This window comes from Bombus bifarius, unplaced genomic scaffold (genome assembly GCF_011952205.1).
Source record: "Bombus bifarius isolate JDL3187 unplaced genomic scaffold, Bbif_JDL3187 scf7180000008000, whole genome shotgun sequence".
Classification (NCBI taxonomy): Eukaryota; Metazoa; Arthropoda; class Insecta; order Hymenoptera; family Apidae; genus Bombus; species Bombus bifarius.
In genome coordinates, this window is record NW_022884379.1 from 1,312,031 (window position 1) to 1,329,873 (window position 17,843).

Consider the following 17,843-nt stretch of genomic DNA (forward strand, 5'->3'; position numbering starts at 1 on the left):
AATATAGAACGAGAAGCCGAACGTGTTGGCAATCCGATACTCGGGACGGGTCGAGTCCTGAAAGTATCTCGTAATTCGAGATTGTCGGAATTCTTGAGAATTATAAAATTATATTATATCTATCTCGTATTTTGTTATATATTTATTACGTATATTTAAAATTCTGGAGTAGTGTTAAAGTCTCCGGGATGCTATCTCGAATTACGAGATACTTTCAGGAAGCCGATCCGATCCCGAGAAAAATTCATAACCAACAATTAGGTCCCGACCCAAAGTATTCGGGTTCTCGCATACCTCTAGATATAACATAAATTATAATAGTACTTGACTTTAGTTCGGAGCAAGGTAGACTTTGATCGTATAATCAAAATTATGTGCAAAAGTTTCGCTACTATAACTACGAATTAAGATAACTAGCGTTATAACGTGAATAATAAATCATCTTCAATTCCTAGGAATTAACTTTTTTCAGCGTAATAATATAACGAAGAATCAGTGTTATTTGTCAGAAGGCACAGTGCTATTTAATTGCTTTTTTCATATGGCAATACGAATAATCACTTAAAAGAAGTAATAATTATTCAATACCTTTGAATCTCTGAAAATTAAAGACGAATTACAATCAGAGCTTCATCGTAACAAAAGATTCTGGAAAATGAGGCTGTTTTCCAGCGTTTCTTGGAAGCATTTCACGATTGTATAATTGCATGCTTGTTTAATATCGTTCAATCTATTAAGTATTTGCCCGTTTAAGCTCGTTCATGATTGTAACAAAAAAAAAAAAAAAAAAGAAAAAGAGAAAAATGCTGGAAATACGAAGAAACTTTTAATTCGTAGCCGATTAAATATTAAAATCGAATCGAATACGCATGGCGATGTTTATCATTTTCCATTTACGATGGAATTTTTCTAATCACAAGATACCGAGCTGACAAAATATTTGTCGACGCTGCAATGTCCGACCTACCTAACGATCCATGAAATGTCTCATCAAGGCTCGGCCACGATCGGATATAACAAGTTTCGACATTCGACTCTGCGTTCTACGCTAATTTGTGATAATTTTAACGTCGAGTCAGCTTCATCGGCTGCGTTCAGGTAACTCGAAATTGGATAATCTCATGCGAGGACACAGATATTTACAAAGTATCTGAGAGATATAGATGTACCGAAAAATTACGCCTATTTGGCTAGCTGGATCATCTGTTCCCAGTGTACGTTAAACGATCGTTAACGAGAGAAAAAAATCGTTCAAGTCGCTGGTAAAATATTTCGCGTTTTAATTTGTCGCAAATTCAAGAACGACAGATAGCAAGCGCGCTCGCGAGTATTTCACATCCATACGTTTCACACTTGTCTGAAGATCGCGGAACAATTTACCTCTATTTTTTTTTCTTTCCTATATGTGTAGCTCGACCACAAGTAATTTCATGGCCGACAATGACAAAAGAATCTGTGATACGTTTTACCAAGATCGAACAACGAGAAACAAAGGCGAAACTGTTTGGCGTTGTTCAATGGCGTCCAACTATTTTTTCTTCGATATCGCTGGCAAAGAAAAGTAACGATAGGTATATAACAATAATACGTTCGTTTAATGGAATTCGAGATTCGAATCATTGAGCGAACGCAGATACGTCGAAGAAAACTGCAGAAACTTTCTCCGACTATTTAGATTCTTTTTCTCCTACTGGTATTAAATAATAATCAACGATTAGATAGAATTGCGCAATCGTGTAACCTTTATTATCGTAATAGCAGCGTGAACATGCGGACAGTTTTACTCCCGATACTTGTATCTACAGACACGAGATCCTCAGAGAAATAAATAATCCGCGCAAGCCTCATCTTACGCAATCCAGAAGGATTACTTTACAACCACGCACATTACTCATTCCTATGCTAAATTTTACTTCCCGCAACTTCATCGCTCATCAGAGAAACTGTCCCGCCAAGTGGCGCGTTTCTTTCGATCCTTTTCAAATCTACACGACTTCTTTAATTCTTCGATGCACACGATTTTTTCATATAGTATGATCCATACAATCATTTCAATTCTACGACTTTTTCAACTTATTAATTTGTTCAATCCTATGATCGACGCCAACTTACAATGTTTCTCAATTCTTCGATGTATCGATGCTCCGATAGAAACGATCTTTCCAATTTACTACGATCTTTTTCAATGCTACGACCCACACCGTAATCGACATAATATTTTCAAAGGTGTATTATAAAAATTTCAAATAGCACGATCTTTTCAATTGCCCGATCAATAGAATTCTGTTAATTCTGCGATCGATAGGATCTTGTCGCGTGTTGTCGTACGGCCAAATTTTGTCAATCGAACGACGAAAACGGTTCTCACGACTCACCGAAGAGCGTATCGCCGAACGCAGGAAACACCCCGTTCTCGAACGGATCGACGAGACGTAACATGGAACAATAGAGATCGCAACAACTCGTGACACTATGTGGAACGGTTCTGAAAATTCTTACCACAAGCCAGAAGATCGGTAAGAAGAAGAGGAGGAGGACGACTGAGGAGCTGATCGTTCGCCACGATCGGCCGCGAACGCTCCAACGACAGAAAATCGGAGAGGAACGAACGACGAAGAAAAGCGCGGGAGACGCAAAGCGCGATTGGTCGGCGGTGGTTTCGAGGCGGATTGCCGCGGACCCGAAGCGGATTGGCTCTCCCTTCTTCCGTTTCGCCTGGCAACGACCGCGCAAAAGCGCTTTTCAGACGGGCCGCGATAACCGGAGTATCGCGATTCGCGACCGTCTCTCAGCGGCCGTAGTCTTCCTTCTCCTCCTGCGTTCTGGGACCAAACGAGTGAATCATAAGAAAGCATAACACAGATAGAGAACGTTCGCCAACGATGACGATAGGGGTAAGAGGCGAGAGAAGCGCGTATCAAGGGCGAAGGAGAGGAAGGAGCGCGCGAGGGCAGTGATTTATCGTGAGCGTTCGAGACGCAGGAAAAGAGGAAAGGAAAGGAGATGGCGGAGGAACGGAGTGGTACGGTTCGAAGGATTCCTCGCAGAGGTTATCTCAGAACCGATACAATAGAGACGGCGTCGATTTCCCGGGTGTTAGACAGACGAAACAACGCGCAGAAATGCTTCTAACAATAATATCGAGACGGCAGATAAGCAGAGAAAAATAGCGTGGAAATGCAATCGACCCCATCCCGAGTTCCGAATGGAAATACAGAACGTAGAGGGAGACTGGAGGATTTAGAAAGAAGAGGAGTGACGAAGTATGTGTCGTATGGAATAATTGTTATTTATGAGAATTTAAGAGATGGATAGATTTACATAGTATCTGTATGAATTCGAGGTGGAAACGCATCGAATGAAGGAGGCGTGTCCCTTTATGTATGAGATACTTATGCATAAGATTTTAAGGGATGAAAGGGATACCATGCTACTTACAAAAAACTTCGTAGATCTTAAAAAAACGAAGTAAGCAAAGCTATTGCGTACTTACTACGACAAAACGATCAAGAACTGTTTTATCAATACCTGATATGTTAAAGAATAAACGTGCTAATATACGACGTTGTGTGTACATGGTTTTTTACTTAAGCGAAAACTACGTTTTTTTGTCAAATGTATGAAGACCTGCAGCGCGACTAATTTTTAACAAATTGTATTTCTCTTTATCAAAGGTCAAACGAAAACTATATATTCCACTGAATGAAAATAACGTACCGTTTCGGAGTAGAGGCCGACTCGTAAAACACGAAAAAACGGCTTGTTGTTCGTACGATGCAGACGTATTTAAGTTACACGTTAACTGAAATAAAGCGCGAAACTCGTTTAAAATAGAGACAAATAAATTTGTGGAATTTGGAGCAGAATAATCGTACGTTTGAAAAAGAGGTAAGAAGAGGAGAGGAAAAGAAGAAAGGAAAGGAGGTATCGTGGCGTTCTCATCGACGACGGCATAAACAAGTAGAAGACTCGCCTAAGGGTACCTATTTAATAAAGAGAGAAACCGGTAGGATGAACATGCGAAACTCTTTATCGTCTTGTAGCGCTAACGGTGGCGTTAGCTCGATTAAGTTGCAGAAATCTTCGCAATTTCTCTAATTCCTCCAATTAATCATTCCGGTATATCCATAAACCAGGTTGAGAAGAAGAAACGTGGCTAAAACATTAGTAATCCAGACTTGTAAAAAAATTTTGATAAAGAAAGCCACGTGAAATTTATCTCCTCTTACGTGGATGATGCAACATACGAAACGTTGTCTCTTAAACCCAAAGAAAACTGCGTCATTCAATAGCAAGAAAAGTGAGCTCGTTTGAGTTTCTTGAACTCTATGATAGCAACAATAACAACAAAAAAAAAGGAAATAAAACGGAATTACTGTGGCAATGAGCGCACACGTTATTAATTCGTTGGAGTGCTTTGTTACTGAAATTAAAAGCACCAATGACGTATAAAACTTGGATGAAAGAAATGAAAATAAAAAGAACACATCTTTATTCGTATATTTTACAAAACAATGATTAACATCTTAAAAAATATAAGTACCTAAATTTATAAAATATCTATGCAAAGTTACGAGTCGATTATGTTTTACTGCTTTTATAGTCCTAGAATATAGTGACGATTACGACTAATAAAAGAAACGGGAAATTCTCTACGTCCAAATAAAATTTATATAAATATCGCATTAAGCGTGCGGTATAAATCACTCAAAGTCTCGACGTAAGTCGCAAGTGAGAGATGAAAGACAATAAAAAAAGAAAAGGAAAGAAAGAATTGAAAATACCACACACAGAAACAACTGGTTTCGACTGGAGATATCAATTACCAGGCCTATGTAGGCATGATCCAATCGTTGAATATTAAACAGTAATAATGAAGCATACACATATGGAGATGGATCAAGTTTACCGTGTCGATAAGGCTCGATCAATGCATTTCCGGTGCATCGAAGTTGCAGAAGCATTTGAAGGTGCTCGTGCCCCTGTTCCAAGGTACAACTGTTGGTCCTCCTAAGTTCTTGCCGCCTTTTCTCAAGATCGGGTGCCATGAGGTCTCCGAGGACCAGAAGGCCCGAGAAGTGATCTTCTCTGTAGTTCTCAAGCGTATATTTCACGCGTCGATCGACGATCTCCGAAGATTGAAACGATCGATCTTCGCGCTTTCACTTCGCACTGTCTCTCCACACGATTGAGCCTCGTCGTACGAGCAACTTGTTCCATATCACTCTCGAGATGCACGTGTTCTAAGTTACCTCCGTTCGCGAATCGATCGATCGATCGATTTAGGCAATCGTTTGGTAAAAACTTGATCTTGGATCGTTTCCAAAAAAAATTGCCAGTCTCAACGTGTGTATGTAGTCTCTGGTACGATGATCGAATCGAATGGAAATTCGTGAAAAGAGGTTTCTCTCTTCCTCTTTCTTCCTTTCTGTTTACAATGCAGAATCGAGAAAAATGAAATGGATTCCGAAGAAAATGTCTATCTTTCTCTGAAATAGCAGCACTTTCTTAACCAACACAGCACCAGTTCGATGTTGTTCACACGGTAATATGAACGATCAAGCAAACACAAACGAATCGATATACCGTTCAAGGTACATCGCCTGATCGCAACGACTGTCAGACGCACACTGGCGTTTCTTGTCTCGTCGTCGATCGGCCAACCCGGCATGGTTTGAATAGCGAGTAAATAAGCCCCCACCATGAACGCTCACGCAACACGTTTATACGTTCCTGCATCCCCGACCAGCTTCGGATATATCGAGAAGGAAGGTAACCAATCAGCAGCCGCTAATTACCCCACTGTCTATCTATCGCATCTCGAAGCTACTGGCTGAAGCCCGACACATCGCACACAGTTCTTCCCGGCGAGCAGTTTTTATCCCTATAATTTCATCCCCAGTTCGTTTATTTTCGGGGGAAAACGATGTTGACGATGATCCAACACACGTTAAGGTGGACCTATAATTGCTCCGCCTGATCGACCGTTGGAAAATGTAAAAATTGCACGCTTATTGCGGGGACGTTCGATTTACGTGTCTAAATTAAACCATGGGGCTCTCAAGGGTGAAATTTCAGCTCTTGCGAATTTTATTTTAATATTATCGTCCAATAATAACACAATCAACTTTCTATTTTTTATCTGCTACTGAAGAATAAATAGACCGAGGACTGTGAGTATTTTGTAGATTCATAACTTGTTGAATACAGCTGAAAAACTTGTATCTATTAAAAGAAAACATGGAAAAGGAAAAATGTACGAAACGATTTATTGTAACCACTAAATATTCAATTTCGGTCGCATACCGTGCATCTTTACATCCAGAAATTTTCTATAAATGCGGACAACGCGCATCTACGTATCTACGTATTCAAGATTTAAAAATTTCTATATGGGAAGAGAAAAAATTTGTTTCTAGTTTTACGATGAAGCAGAAGCGGTAATGAATGGGTCGGTGGGCAAGAGAAAATTAAATCTGAATATTTTAACGTGTTTCACGTCGGAACAAAGCAACAGGTAGCCTCCAACATGCCCGCGCTCTAATTGGCAAGCTTCGAGTCAGTTTCGAATTGGTTTCGCCCCGAAACGACGAAATATAGACGGCGACTTATCTTTCGGGGATATTGTTTGCATAACGAGTAACTGTACGGCTGGAGTTAAGTTAGAACTCATTATCGTTCGAATAATTACGAACGGTACCGTATTAACCCTTCGTACGAAAAAATCGCTGAGTAACGAACCACTTTGTTCCCTCGCGGTTCTAATTGGTTATAGTGCTTGAACATTTTACAGCAATTTTGCAGTTTACCGTTGTATAACGAGTTAATATGGCGATGAACATTATGGAGAAGTCAAGGACACGTGCTGACGACCTCGCGTGTACCCGATGGATTAATTTTTCATGAATTTTTGTTACTTTTATACTTCGATTTTGATGGATGGATCTGTTACAGAATGAAGCTTTCTGAACGAAAGTTTTCCAATTAAATTTCTACACGATCAAACAGTTGTTCGATTGGTTGTTATTCGTCGTTATTTCCTAGGATGAAATTTTCTATCATCTGATAGTCGTTTTCTTTTTTTACTATTATTTTCTCGAATTTAAAGTCACGGCTTTTGAAGGATACGTGAAAGATCGAATATCTGAAAGAACTAGATCTACTGGATGTTTAAACTGTTGACGAGGCTATAAAATGCGACGCCGTTCCCATAAAATCAGCTCATTTGATTGCAACCTAACTCTATTGTCCCCTTCTCCTTTTACTTTTCCAACTTCTCTATGGATTCTTCCCCCTTGGCAACTTTTATTCCGAATTAAATGAAACAATCCTCAGCGATGTTCGAATCCGTGATCGATCGATGAAATACGAACAGGGATAAGTGATAGAATCTAATGCAAAGAAAAGATGTTCCTTTTCTTTTTTCATCGCCGTATTCTTATCGCTGAGATAAAATTTGGTAATTATTTACAAAACGGTCGATCTCAACATTCTGATTAACTTTCTTCTATAAATATAATCGTCACTCGGTTTTAGTCATATTTGCAAAAACATATTCGATACTATATATGGTAGTTTACTATTTACAACATGTGTGTTATTGATCTGAGGTATCCTACGGTACAAACCATACAACTGTAGACAGTAATGCAGACAGTAATGCACATACACAAACTGTAGAACGTGTCTGGCGGGAAACCAGAGCAAACACTACACGGTATGGAAATCGCAAAGGACGTTATATTGGCTATTTAGCCAAGTTTGTATTTCGACAGCGGTATGATTTGGATAGTCGAATAGTTACGTTTCTTAAAATAATGGCTGAAATATTTTTTCAATTTCGAATAAACGATAATATAATATGAAGTTTTATATAAATTCTAAATTATTTAATAGCTAAATTTATTTCATGCTACCGTTACCAAGACACTCGATAATTATGATCACTTGTCGCATCTATTTGTTTGTTTCTGGCATAGGCGCAATTATTATTATTATTAGTGTATATGTGGCGGCACGGGCCACGGAACTTTTCAACGGCTCCGGATGCAAACGGCTCCGGACGTGCCCAATGTACCATCGATATCTTCACACTTTTTCCGCCGAATTCTCGGAAGAGCATATACGTGCCAGCACTGGCGGCACATCTAATGAATGCACGCTAGTGGGGGATATCGATGGGCTACGAAGGGAAGAATCTGCGCGATCCGAAACAAAAGCAGAGTCAGTCTGTCTTACGCCATTAAATGTGTAACTCCTCGGTACTATTTGCATAGCAACGCGTCGAATGATCTCTCGGTGTCTATCGTTATTTGTTAGTTGTTACCAGTTGTCTGTTAAGTGTAATTGTTAATTGTTAATTGTTAACTCTGATTGTTGATTAGTTCTAAATAAACTATTGTTCGTTAAAAAGACCAAGAGTAGTTCCTTACGCACCTATCACCATACCACCTCATATAGTATAATACCAGTACAAGTACCAAACTAATAACCAATATCAGTTCAGTAGAAAACGATCTAGGATCTAAGATGAAACCCTCTATTTCGCCTTTCCGTGAATTAATTTTGGTTGGGCTAGATAAAAATACAACCGTCTACGTTACAAACAATTCAACAAATTTAATAATTTGTTGTAATATAGATACGATAACGCGTAAACAATACCAGGACTGTGTGCGTAATGTGAACACTTCCTGTCAGAAGCAGAATATGATATAGGGTAGGATATATTTTTGCTGATATTTAGGAAATTGAAACCGAGCGGCGTATATATGTACAAGGAAAAATTGTTCAGAATGTTAACCTTGATAACATCTCTTAAGGTCATTGAAATTGTTGAGATCGTTCACTTGGTAAATAATTACTCAAAATTTTCTTATGGATAAGCAAATATATGTATTTGATAAACGTCTATTAACGGCAAGAGCAATGAAAGAAAAACAGTTTCCCGAGACGCGCGAATAACAGGAGAATTTCGTTTTGCATCTTATGGAAGTGACGGAAGGCGGACCTTAATCAAAGATACTGTAGCTCTCATTACCAGGTTGACGTTAGCGAGAACGAAGAAAAAATCGTTATATTTATTTTCAGTAATATTAACCGTTTAACGATCCAGTTACTAATAATCTTCGATTTGGTACACCTAACGATACCTGTGACATCTGAGACACTCGTGGAGCCTCCTGAACGTACGTAAAATCAGGATGATGAACTAGATGAATGGGCTCCGTTATATATTTAGTTTAGTGCAAACACGATTCCGCGACAACGGTTAAGAAAAAAATATATAACAGGAAAAAAAGAAAAAGCGGGAAAAAACGGTGGAACTGCGTTACGTAATCTGGCCAGGAAAAAAAAAATCTGGACAGTACGAGGAATAATCAGTGTTAACTTTGATCGAAGATATTCAATGATACTTAACGACGAAAGCAGGAACATGAATATATTATTATTCATAAAGCAAGTTAATGAAGTTAAGTTAGGCATAAATATGAGTCATAATCAGAAAATTCAGTTGAAATTTATTAACCGCGTATATTACAAAATTTATAAGAAAAATTAAATTGTACGTTTGAAGATTTGCTTTGAAGGTTTTATTACAAGCTTGATCTTATATCATTTAGTATCTTATTTTATGAGGCACGTGAGTTGCGAATGGAATAATTGATTTCGAATAAAGTAACCAGAAAATGAAGCCTGCGAAAATTATTTAGTATATAATAAATAAAATAGCGGACATTTCAGTAGATAATACTTATGGTTGCCAGTGTACGTGCCAATCCGAATATGTCGAAACGCAATTAGCTCGAGACTTAACAGATTTGTTTGTCGATTTAGACAATAGTGAAGATTTGTCTACCGATCGCAATACCGATAATCCGATTATTTAAAGACTATGTGTCTACCAATTCGATTAATTAGCATCGAAGGTTAAGGCATCATCGGTCTCCACTTGTCGGAGCTGTTTGCGGTGTACTTAACGCTCTTACCTAAATTAACCATCGATAATTATTATACATACATGGTGTTTGTGTCTCAGACACGTTTGTTTTACAATGGTCAAAATGTATCGAATCCTGCGGATCGTAATTTGATTAACAGTATTCCCAAGAAAACTATAAACGTTGAAGTGTTCGTTAAGAGATCAGCCATTTCATATGCAATTTACTATATTTGATCATTATTATCACTAGTAGAATACATTATTAAATTCTATTATTATTCCTATTAATAAACAATAATAAATAGGTAAATTTTTATAAGAATAAAAGAGAGACGTATCAGAAAAGATCGAGGCTAATGAAGTAATAACGATTAGAAATGAACGTTTAATAATTGGGTGGCATAACGGCAAAGCAATTTACAGCAAACTGAACACGAACGATTAAACGACGATACATCGACCAATAAAGTACCTTTTTACGTTGACACTCGATCTCCATACACGAATGAATTTAACGTTTTAATGAGCTGAATCTATAAAAAGCATTCGACGTTTACGTCGATTGAGATAGAGATTTTAAATTGCAACGAGTTACGTGAACCAATTTAGTTATCACTGTTAACGATCGAACGTTTCCAAACAAACGGCCTCGCAGAAAACTCATATGGAATTAAAGAATCTGAAAAAATCTGATCCATGGGAAGTTAATTTGTGTCCTATACATATTATACAAAATCTGTAATATTTCGTCGATATTTCGTCAGAAATCATACTAATTCCTACTCGAATTTTTAGATATATATATATTAATTTCGAAATATATAGATATATAGTAGATTCTTCCTTATCCAATGTCACATTTCCATTCGAAAAAAGACAATTGATCAACGCAACCGAAGCGATATTTTAGTGAAACTTTGCAAGTCAAAAATTTCAAGTTATCGACACTAATAAATTCCTTTGCATAATAACGACAAGCTTGATAGGAAAACAAATGAAACCGTATATGAATATTTTGCAAATAACAAGTCAATTGATTATCCTATCTGTTAAATGTAAGATTGTAGAAAAGACAATGTATAATCTGTAAATTAAATAAATCATCAATAAGTATGAAGATACATAAAGAAACAATTTAAAAAAAATGAAAGTATCACGATTTGAATCGAAGAAACGATAGGACCAGAAACAGAACTCGATCTTTCGTAGCAACGCGATTGTTAACAGAACGGTGTAGTAAACAAATCTGAAACGATGTATATGTGAAAGCAATGATCAGGACTCGTGACTCGTGACCCTCGACATTAAAGGTCTCGCTTTAATCGAGTCAGCACACTCCGTTCGCGTTAACCAGCCGCGTATCTCCCCGTCTGTACTTATGTACAATTTTTTTCTTTCAACACCCACCAATCGTCACGAGCGCTTCCGAACCCGCCGTAGCCGGTTTCTTATCAACGTATCCAGGCTAATCTAAAGGCGGATACACACAGTCGACGCATATACGTCGAACGCGTTGTAATACGGACAATCGGTGGATCGCGAACGCGTCTCGTCGATTAAAGACTCGTTAGAGTGTGTAATGAGCAACAGCGTGTATATTGTCGAAATAGTTGAACCGTCTGAGTCACCTCATGTGCGCACAGAAAAATGTGTCGCGAGCCTGTGATGGTCGTTTCGTTGTCACGAGTTACGAATCACGAGAAAATGATATGTAAACTTTCTCCGAAACGATCATATAAAACTTTCAAAAATCGTCGGAGCAACTGACCGATTTACATAATTTCTAATATTGCATACGATTCGGGGAAGAAAATGTGTAATTTTGGATTCGTCTAATTTTGAAATATGCTCTAATTATACGGTTATAATCGCTCTAATTTTGGAATTTGAAATTATTTGTTTCTAAAACGGTACGCCGATTACAAGATTATTACGTTGACAGTTGCGATAAAATTTTATCGTCTTTTTTTCATCCGTTTGATTATGCTATTGAGAGAGCATCCTTGTGCTTGTATTTTCTTCTTCGAAAGAAACGCGATTATTAATATCGCAATAGTGATATACAATTGTCGATACACGATTGCTGATACACGATAGCCACGATGACAAAATGAATTTGCATTCATTTATGAAAATTCGCGTCGATGATATTCCAGAATGAATCTTCTGTTCGATCGCGAAAAAATTGCACAACAATGGGAAGGCTTTAGCTTGTATCGTATCATCTATCGGTGTCGCGTCATGGTCACTCGATTGTTATAGATCCTCCGATAGATCTGTCTTCTGTTTGAACAACAACGAGAGAAAATTAATTCGGAAAAGATAAAAAGCTGGACACGTGCGATAAATAGGTTCGATGCGAAGCTCGAGTGTCCATGCGAAGGTTAAAGACTCAAATTATTAACATCGTTCAACAAGATCATCGTTCCGCGAATGAAAAAATGATATCGACGCCGCATATATCGTTATATTTATCGATAAGGATAAAAATGAGAAATTGTATCGAACGAAAGCGTATTAGTTTCAAGTACGCTCTAATAATATTACTCGATATATTTTTATATTCAAAACATCATCGTTTCTTGCCTCTTCTTCAGACATTTCTATATTACATAATATGAACAAAAAACTGATTTTTATTTGCATATAAGTGTGTGCTACATGTATATTACAAATTCAATTATGTATTTATGTAAACTTGGTTCATTATTATTAGTCAATTTATTATCGGAAACAGTTTCAGTTTATTAAAAATTCAAATATTTTCTTGTCTTATGATAATTTTGAAAAGAACATTATCTGTATTCGTGTAACTTTGCTTGAATTTGTTGAATAAAAAAAAAATTAATTTACGCGAGTCATAAATAAACTTCATAATTTTATTTAATAAGTCACTGATTTAATTTGTATATCTAACATTGTAATTATTATACGATTCACGATAATATTTAATAATGTCGTACATTACATATTACTTGTTTCGATATAGGCTACTTTTCCTAATCATTAATGTTCCGTTTATTGCTCTATATAATCCGGAAAAATAATTCTTTAATAGAATGGAGATATAATTCTTCGAACAACGGGTATTAGCAATAATACGCCAGCGACCAACGGCCGATTAATAGGATTTTCATTGTCAGAGATCACCGACCGCGTGTTCGTTAATTGGATCTTCTGGCTCAAATGTTGGAAGATACACCCTTTCTAACAAGTAAGCCAATATACCATCAGCTAGCTCTATACAGTGATTCTAAACCGTAAAACACGAAACAGCGTGAGCGAATCATACGATGAAAGTTAGAATTACGTGTACTATATTCGCAAATTTTTACTCGACGATGTTTGGTTACTTTCACGATTTTTGCCTCGTTATATTTACGTTTGTTCCGTATGTTTCTTGACCTTTGCTCGATAGAGGCTCGATCGTTGTTGTCAAGAGTATCGAATTAAAAGGAAAATCGGACGATAAAGCGATATGAGAATACGACACAATATACGCGAAGCGTTATACGTCTGGTATAACATATACAGACACGAGAAGCAATATGAATGAAAACCAACGACAGGACACATGCAAATTAAGATGTGAAGGAACACGTGGCGGCATGCTCCATTTCCAGATCGTCATCGGCATAATCTACAACGAGACCGGCTCGAGAGGACATTCTAATTTTACGTAACGACATCGTACCAATATCTTTTTTCCATTTCGCAACAACAATCCTCATTTACAGACCGCGATCCGTTGCAAAATCCGTCGCGACGGATCTGGCTATAAACATGGCTGCTTCAACGAGCAAGGAAACGAGATTGAAACAAGAAATACTGGTTGCCGTTTAAATTGCATCGCGAATTGATAACACTTAACGAATAACGTCGCTTGTTGTACAATAGCGACTGGCGGTGTCCTTGTTCGAATAAATCGAATCCCAGTCATTTTTCAATGTCTTTCTACTTCGTTATTATTATTGTTATTATTATTATTCGTAGCGTCATTATTATTCTTAGAAATGAAATTAATCGGCAATTGCGAAGATTCCAGAGTCCCGTAAAATTCGGAACAAATAATCCTTCATAAAGAAGATAACCCAGAATAAAGATTCAAATTAATTAAATCATCACGGGAACTGAACTTCTCTTTTGCATCAGCGTTTAGCTTTGTAAATCTACTATAACGTTATGCGTTTGAAATAAAAAAAAAAAAATTATAACATAGAATAAGGAAATAATGTCAATTAATCTGCAGTTGTAATTTGTTTAACAATGTATGATATACGATGCACTACAAAATATTCTCTAGTGGTGATTCTAGTTGCTTCAATAAAAAAAGAATTGTGGAGAATCGGTAGCCTTCAACAGGTGTTGTTTAGAGCGGAATGGATTCGCGTTCACTCGAACGAGTCATCGAGGAGTAGTGTGTATGTGCGATTGTTCAGAGGCTCGGCAAATGACAGCGCGAAGATCGCCGTCTTGCTCGAGGAAGCACGGCTGAACATGATTAGATAATCGGCAGGCTGACGCGATCAATTAGTGTGCAGACATAAACGTGGCACAATTTCTGGCATCGATCGTGACGTCAAGGAACTCGACACCCGCTGTAATACCCACGACAAAGACAAAAACACGTAAGAACTAACAGCTGGTTACCTGTACAGGTGTAAACGATACGAAGGACAATAATAAAGTTAATATTTCTGATTAAACGATTAAATGAGTAATTTTCTAATTATATTGAAATATCCCGCAACTCATATAAATTTATTGGGAACAACAGATTCATTGATTATCCTTATTTTTTATAATTTCTCAATCAAGTAATAGGTTGTCACGTGTAAATAAGTGAATTTAATCAGTCACTTAACCTTCACGCTATGTAATCAATTTTTTCAACTGCTGTTGAAAAATATCGATCAATAAAAAAATTCTTCACTCTTTACTTGTCCTCTCTCAAAAGGTATACTAATCAACTGTGTAAATTGAAAGAGAGGAAAAAGCGACAATGTTATACATATCATATTTAAAAAATGAGAGCCTTGTATATCAATTTTTTATCTTCATTTGTCAAGCTTTATAACGAAGGAGAATTTTAAATGGTATAGATTAAGGTCAAAGTCTGCAGTGAACAAGTTTACAATGGCATTCAACTACGTTGTCTAACAATAGAAAAAGGTAATAAAACAGACAGTAGCTGCAAAAAAGTGTAAAACAATGTTCTTCGTGTCATTAAATATTTATGAACGTTCTACGACTTCACACAGAGCAAAACAGCAATAAATTACAGTAGTCTGCTAGGAAAAACTAGTATTACATATCACAACACAAAACGTAGTAAACATACGAAGTCTGCAAAGGTTTATGTCAATTTGCACTAAACTGATCGTTCAAGTACATACCATTTTTCTCCATAATCGTACATTATAGTTGAATACAAATCACTAACAAATATCATGCATAGTGATGAAACTGTGAACAGGGAAATACTCGTAAATTCAATTATGTTTATTATGAAAATTTGCATTTTCTTTTTATAATATAGGATCTAAAAATATCCTTGTATTTTAAAACGTTATAGCATAACAGCTTTCAGATTCGTTTTTGAGTAATAATTGCAAACTAAATTAAATGAAATTTAGTATATTTGCGTGCTCGTTACTATGAATGAAACTCAGATAAATGTAACTCTACTATACTACTGCATTGTCATTCCTTGGTTAGGTTGTTACTTGAAAAATCTTTAGAGCGTTGTTCTTCGAACGAAACACGACGAGTATTACGTGGCAGTTCCCGCAGCCATTATCCTGTATGCGACGATTAATCTCATAATCCGATCGTTACGAGCGATTAAAGCGATTATACCGGTGCGTAATATACATGAGACGAGACGCGTATGCTGTGTTTACTCGCAACGATACGATTTTCAGAGTAGCCCCATATTTTTACCCACCCAAATTGCATAACGCCCATGTTGTTGTTACTCGAATATCAAACGTTTATATTAATTGAAGTCTCTTCTGTTTGTCTGTTCAGCGTTTCGCACCCGCGATTCGCGATATAAATATCGTATTTATAGCGTGAGTGGTGCATGGATACTTGGAATAGACAAACTCTATTAATAACGAGCCACAAGATAAAATATTTCCGAGTAATATTATTCGAGTGATGCTTCGTACAAAATGCTTAATCGGTGATTACTAATAAGTTGTTGTGACAAATTGGTGAAAAAAAACCGCGTCAAACGGTCAAACGATTGCATAATAACTGACCTGAACGATACTATACAATAAAATTGTTGCAAAGACAATAGTGACACAATCGTGAAACGAGCTGGCCACTTGCCACGATATTATGAATTCATTTTTTACATTAATTTTGGTATTCTTTTGTTACGATATGCCATAAACAAAGACCACCATGGGAATGATACGATAAGTCCATTTTTATTGAATTTGTTGATTTTGTTGATAGCAAGGTATTTGAGTAAATCACACATATTTAATTCCAAAATCGAAGAAAAAGGTAGGTTCGATGTGCGATTGTTTCGCTATTTATTAAATTTTAAAGTTACTTTTCTAAAGGGCGTGAAATGCAATTTATTAGGTTTTTCATCTGTGGTGATCAAATTTAACACTGAAAATAAAATATTAAGTCGTCCGAAAAGTCAAAGATCAATATAAATATACAGGGTGGTTGGTAACTGGTGGTACAAGCGGAAAGGTTGATTCTACGCGAAAAAAGAAGTCGAAAATATAGAATAGAAATTTTTTTTAATTTTTTTTTTTTTAATTTTTCCATCGACACAACGATCTACAGTGAGATCCGTTATAACGAGACGTGATAAAGTGCACGCGTACCGAACGAAAATTCAAAGTCGATTTTCTCGAAAACAAAGCCTCAAACGAAAAATTGTTATTCTATATTTTCGACTTCTTTTTTCGCGTAGAATCACCCCCTTTCCGCTTGTACCACCAGTTACCAACCATCCTATATATATATAAATAAGATAAAGATTACAACGTTCGATAGATCAGGTTTCATGTTTGTATAAAGATGCATTGTTGTAAAAGAAGTGTCTGTAAAAGAAAGACACTTTTCTAACAACCTAATATGTATCGGCATTTGAATCTTCTAAAGAGAATCTCTATTTTCTGTTATTCGCTGTAATTGCGATCGTATAACAAGACGCAAAGAAAAATCACGATCGGATATCCTCGTATGCAAATGAAAAAATATTAACACAATGCGCAACAGTGCAGCTATTGAAACAGATACTGACTTTGTAGATACAACGAAGTCCAACGTACATCGGACGCCGAAGCGTGTTTGTCTGTTTCTGTCGACATGTTTGAGACTTTGTCGATAATCGTAAATAATTGTTTTCAGATAGGACGTTATTTGCGGCGTAACTTTGACTTGGTGAAACCACAGTTCTTCCTATTACTGCTACCATTTCTTTGAAGCGAAAAACGTGTACAGAAGAGCTACATAAAAAACAAGCCATTTGTCGTTTCCGTAGGTTGTAAAAAGAATTTACAAGAATCTTTTTAAGTTCTCTAGAAAGGCAAGATCTATTATAACAATCATTTAGAGAGATAAAAACAGAATTTTTGCATTTTTTCTTTCACTTTTACACTCTCTTATACTCTGCAAGTAAACTAAATCCTTCATGTGCAACTTTTATTTTATTTATCTGCTGTGTTAGATTTAAGAAATTACAAAAACAATCTGGGCTGTTCATTAATACATCTACTACAATATACAATTACGATAAAAGTACAAATTCGAAAAGGAAAGAAATTCAAGAGCAATGTAAAATTGATAATCAGAATACGAAATGGCAAAGTTGTATGAAAAATAAGAGATGTCAGACGTACATAAGATTTCCGTATTTCCATCCGAA

General features: G+C 36.6%; 1 protein-coding gene across 8 annotated transcripts in view; it reads right to left on the minus strand.

Moving 5' to 3' along the window:
- Positions 1-17,843, minus strand: part of LOC117206293 (nuclear factor of activated T-cells 5) — a 58,623-nt gene that overhangs the window by 19,287 nt on the left and 21,493 nt on the right. For 3 of the 8 annotated variants that reach the window (XM_033445508.1, XM_033445505.1, XM_033445503.1), the window contains exon 1: positions 4,910-5,639. The exons of 2 other annotated variants lie outside the window; for them this stretch is intronic. In XM_033445508.1, the coding sequence (XP_033301399.1) occupies positions 4,910-5,048 (139 nt within the window). In that variant the 5' untranslated portion in view covers positions 5,049-5,639. Of the gene's footprint in view, positions 1-2,375; positions 2,455-4,909; positions 5,641-17,843 lie in introns of those variants that run through there. 3 more of the 8 variants (XM_033445509.1, XM_033445507.1, XM_033445506.1) reach the window with 3 other exon arrangements.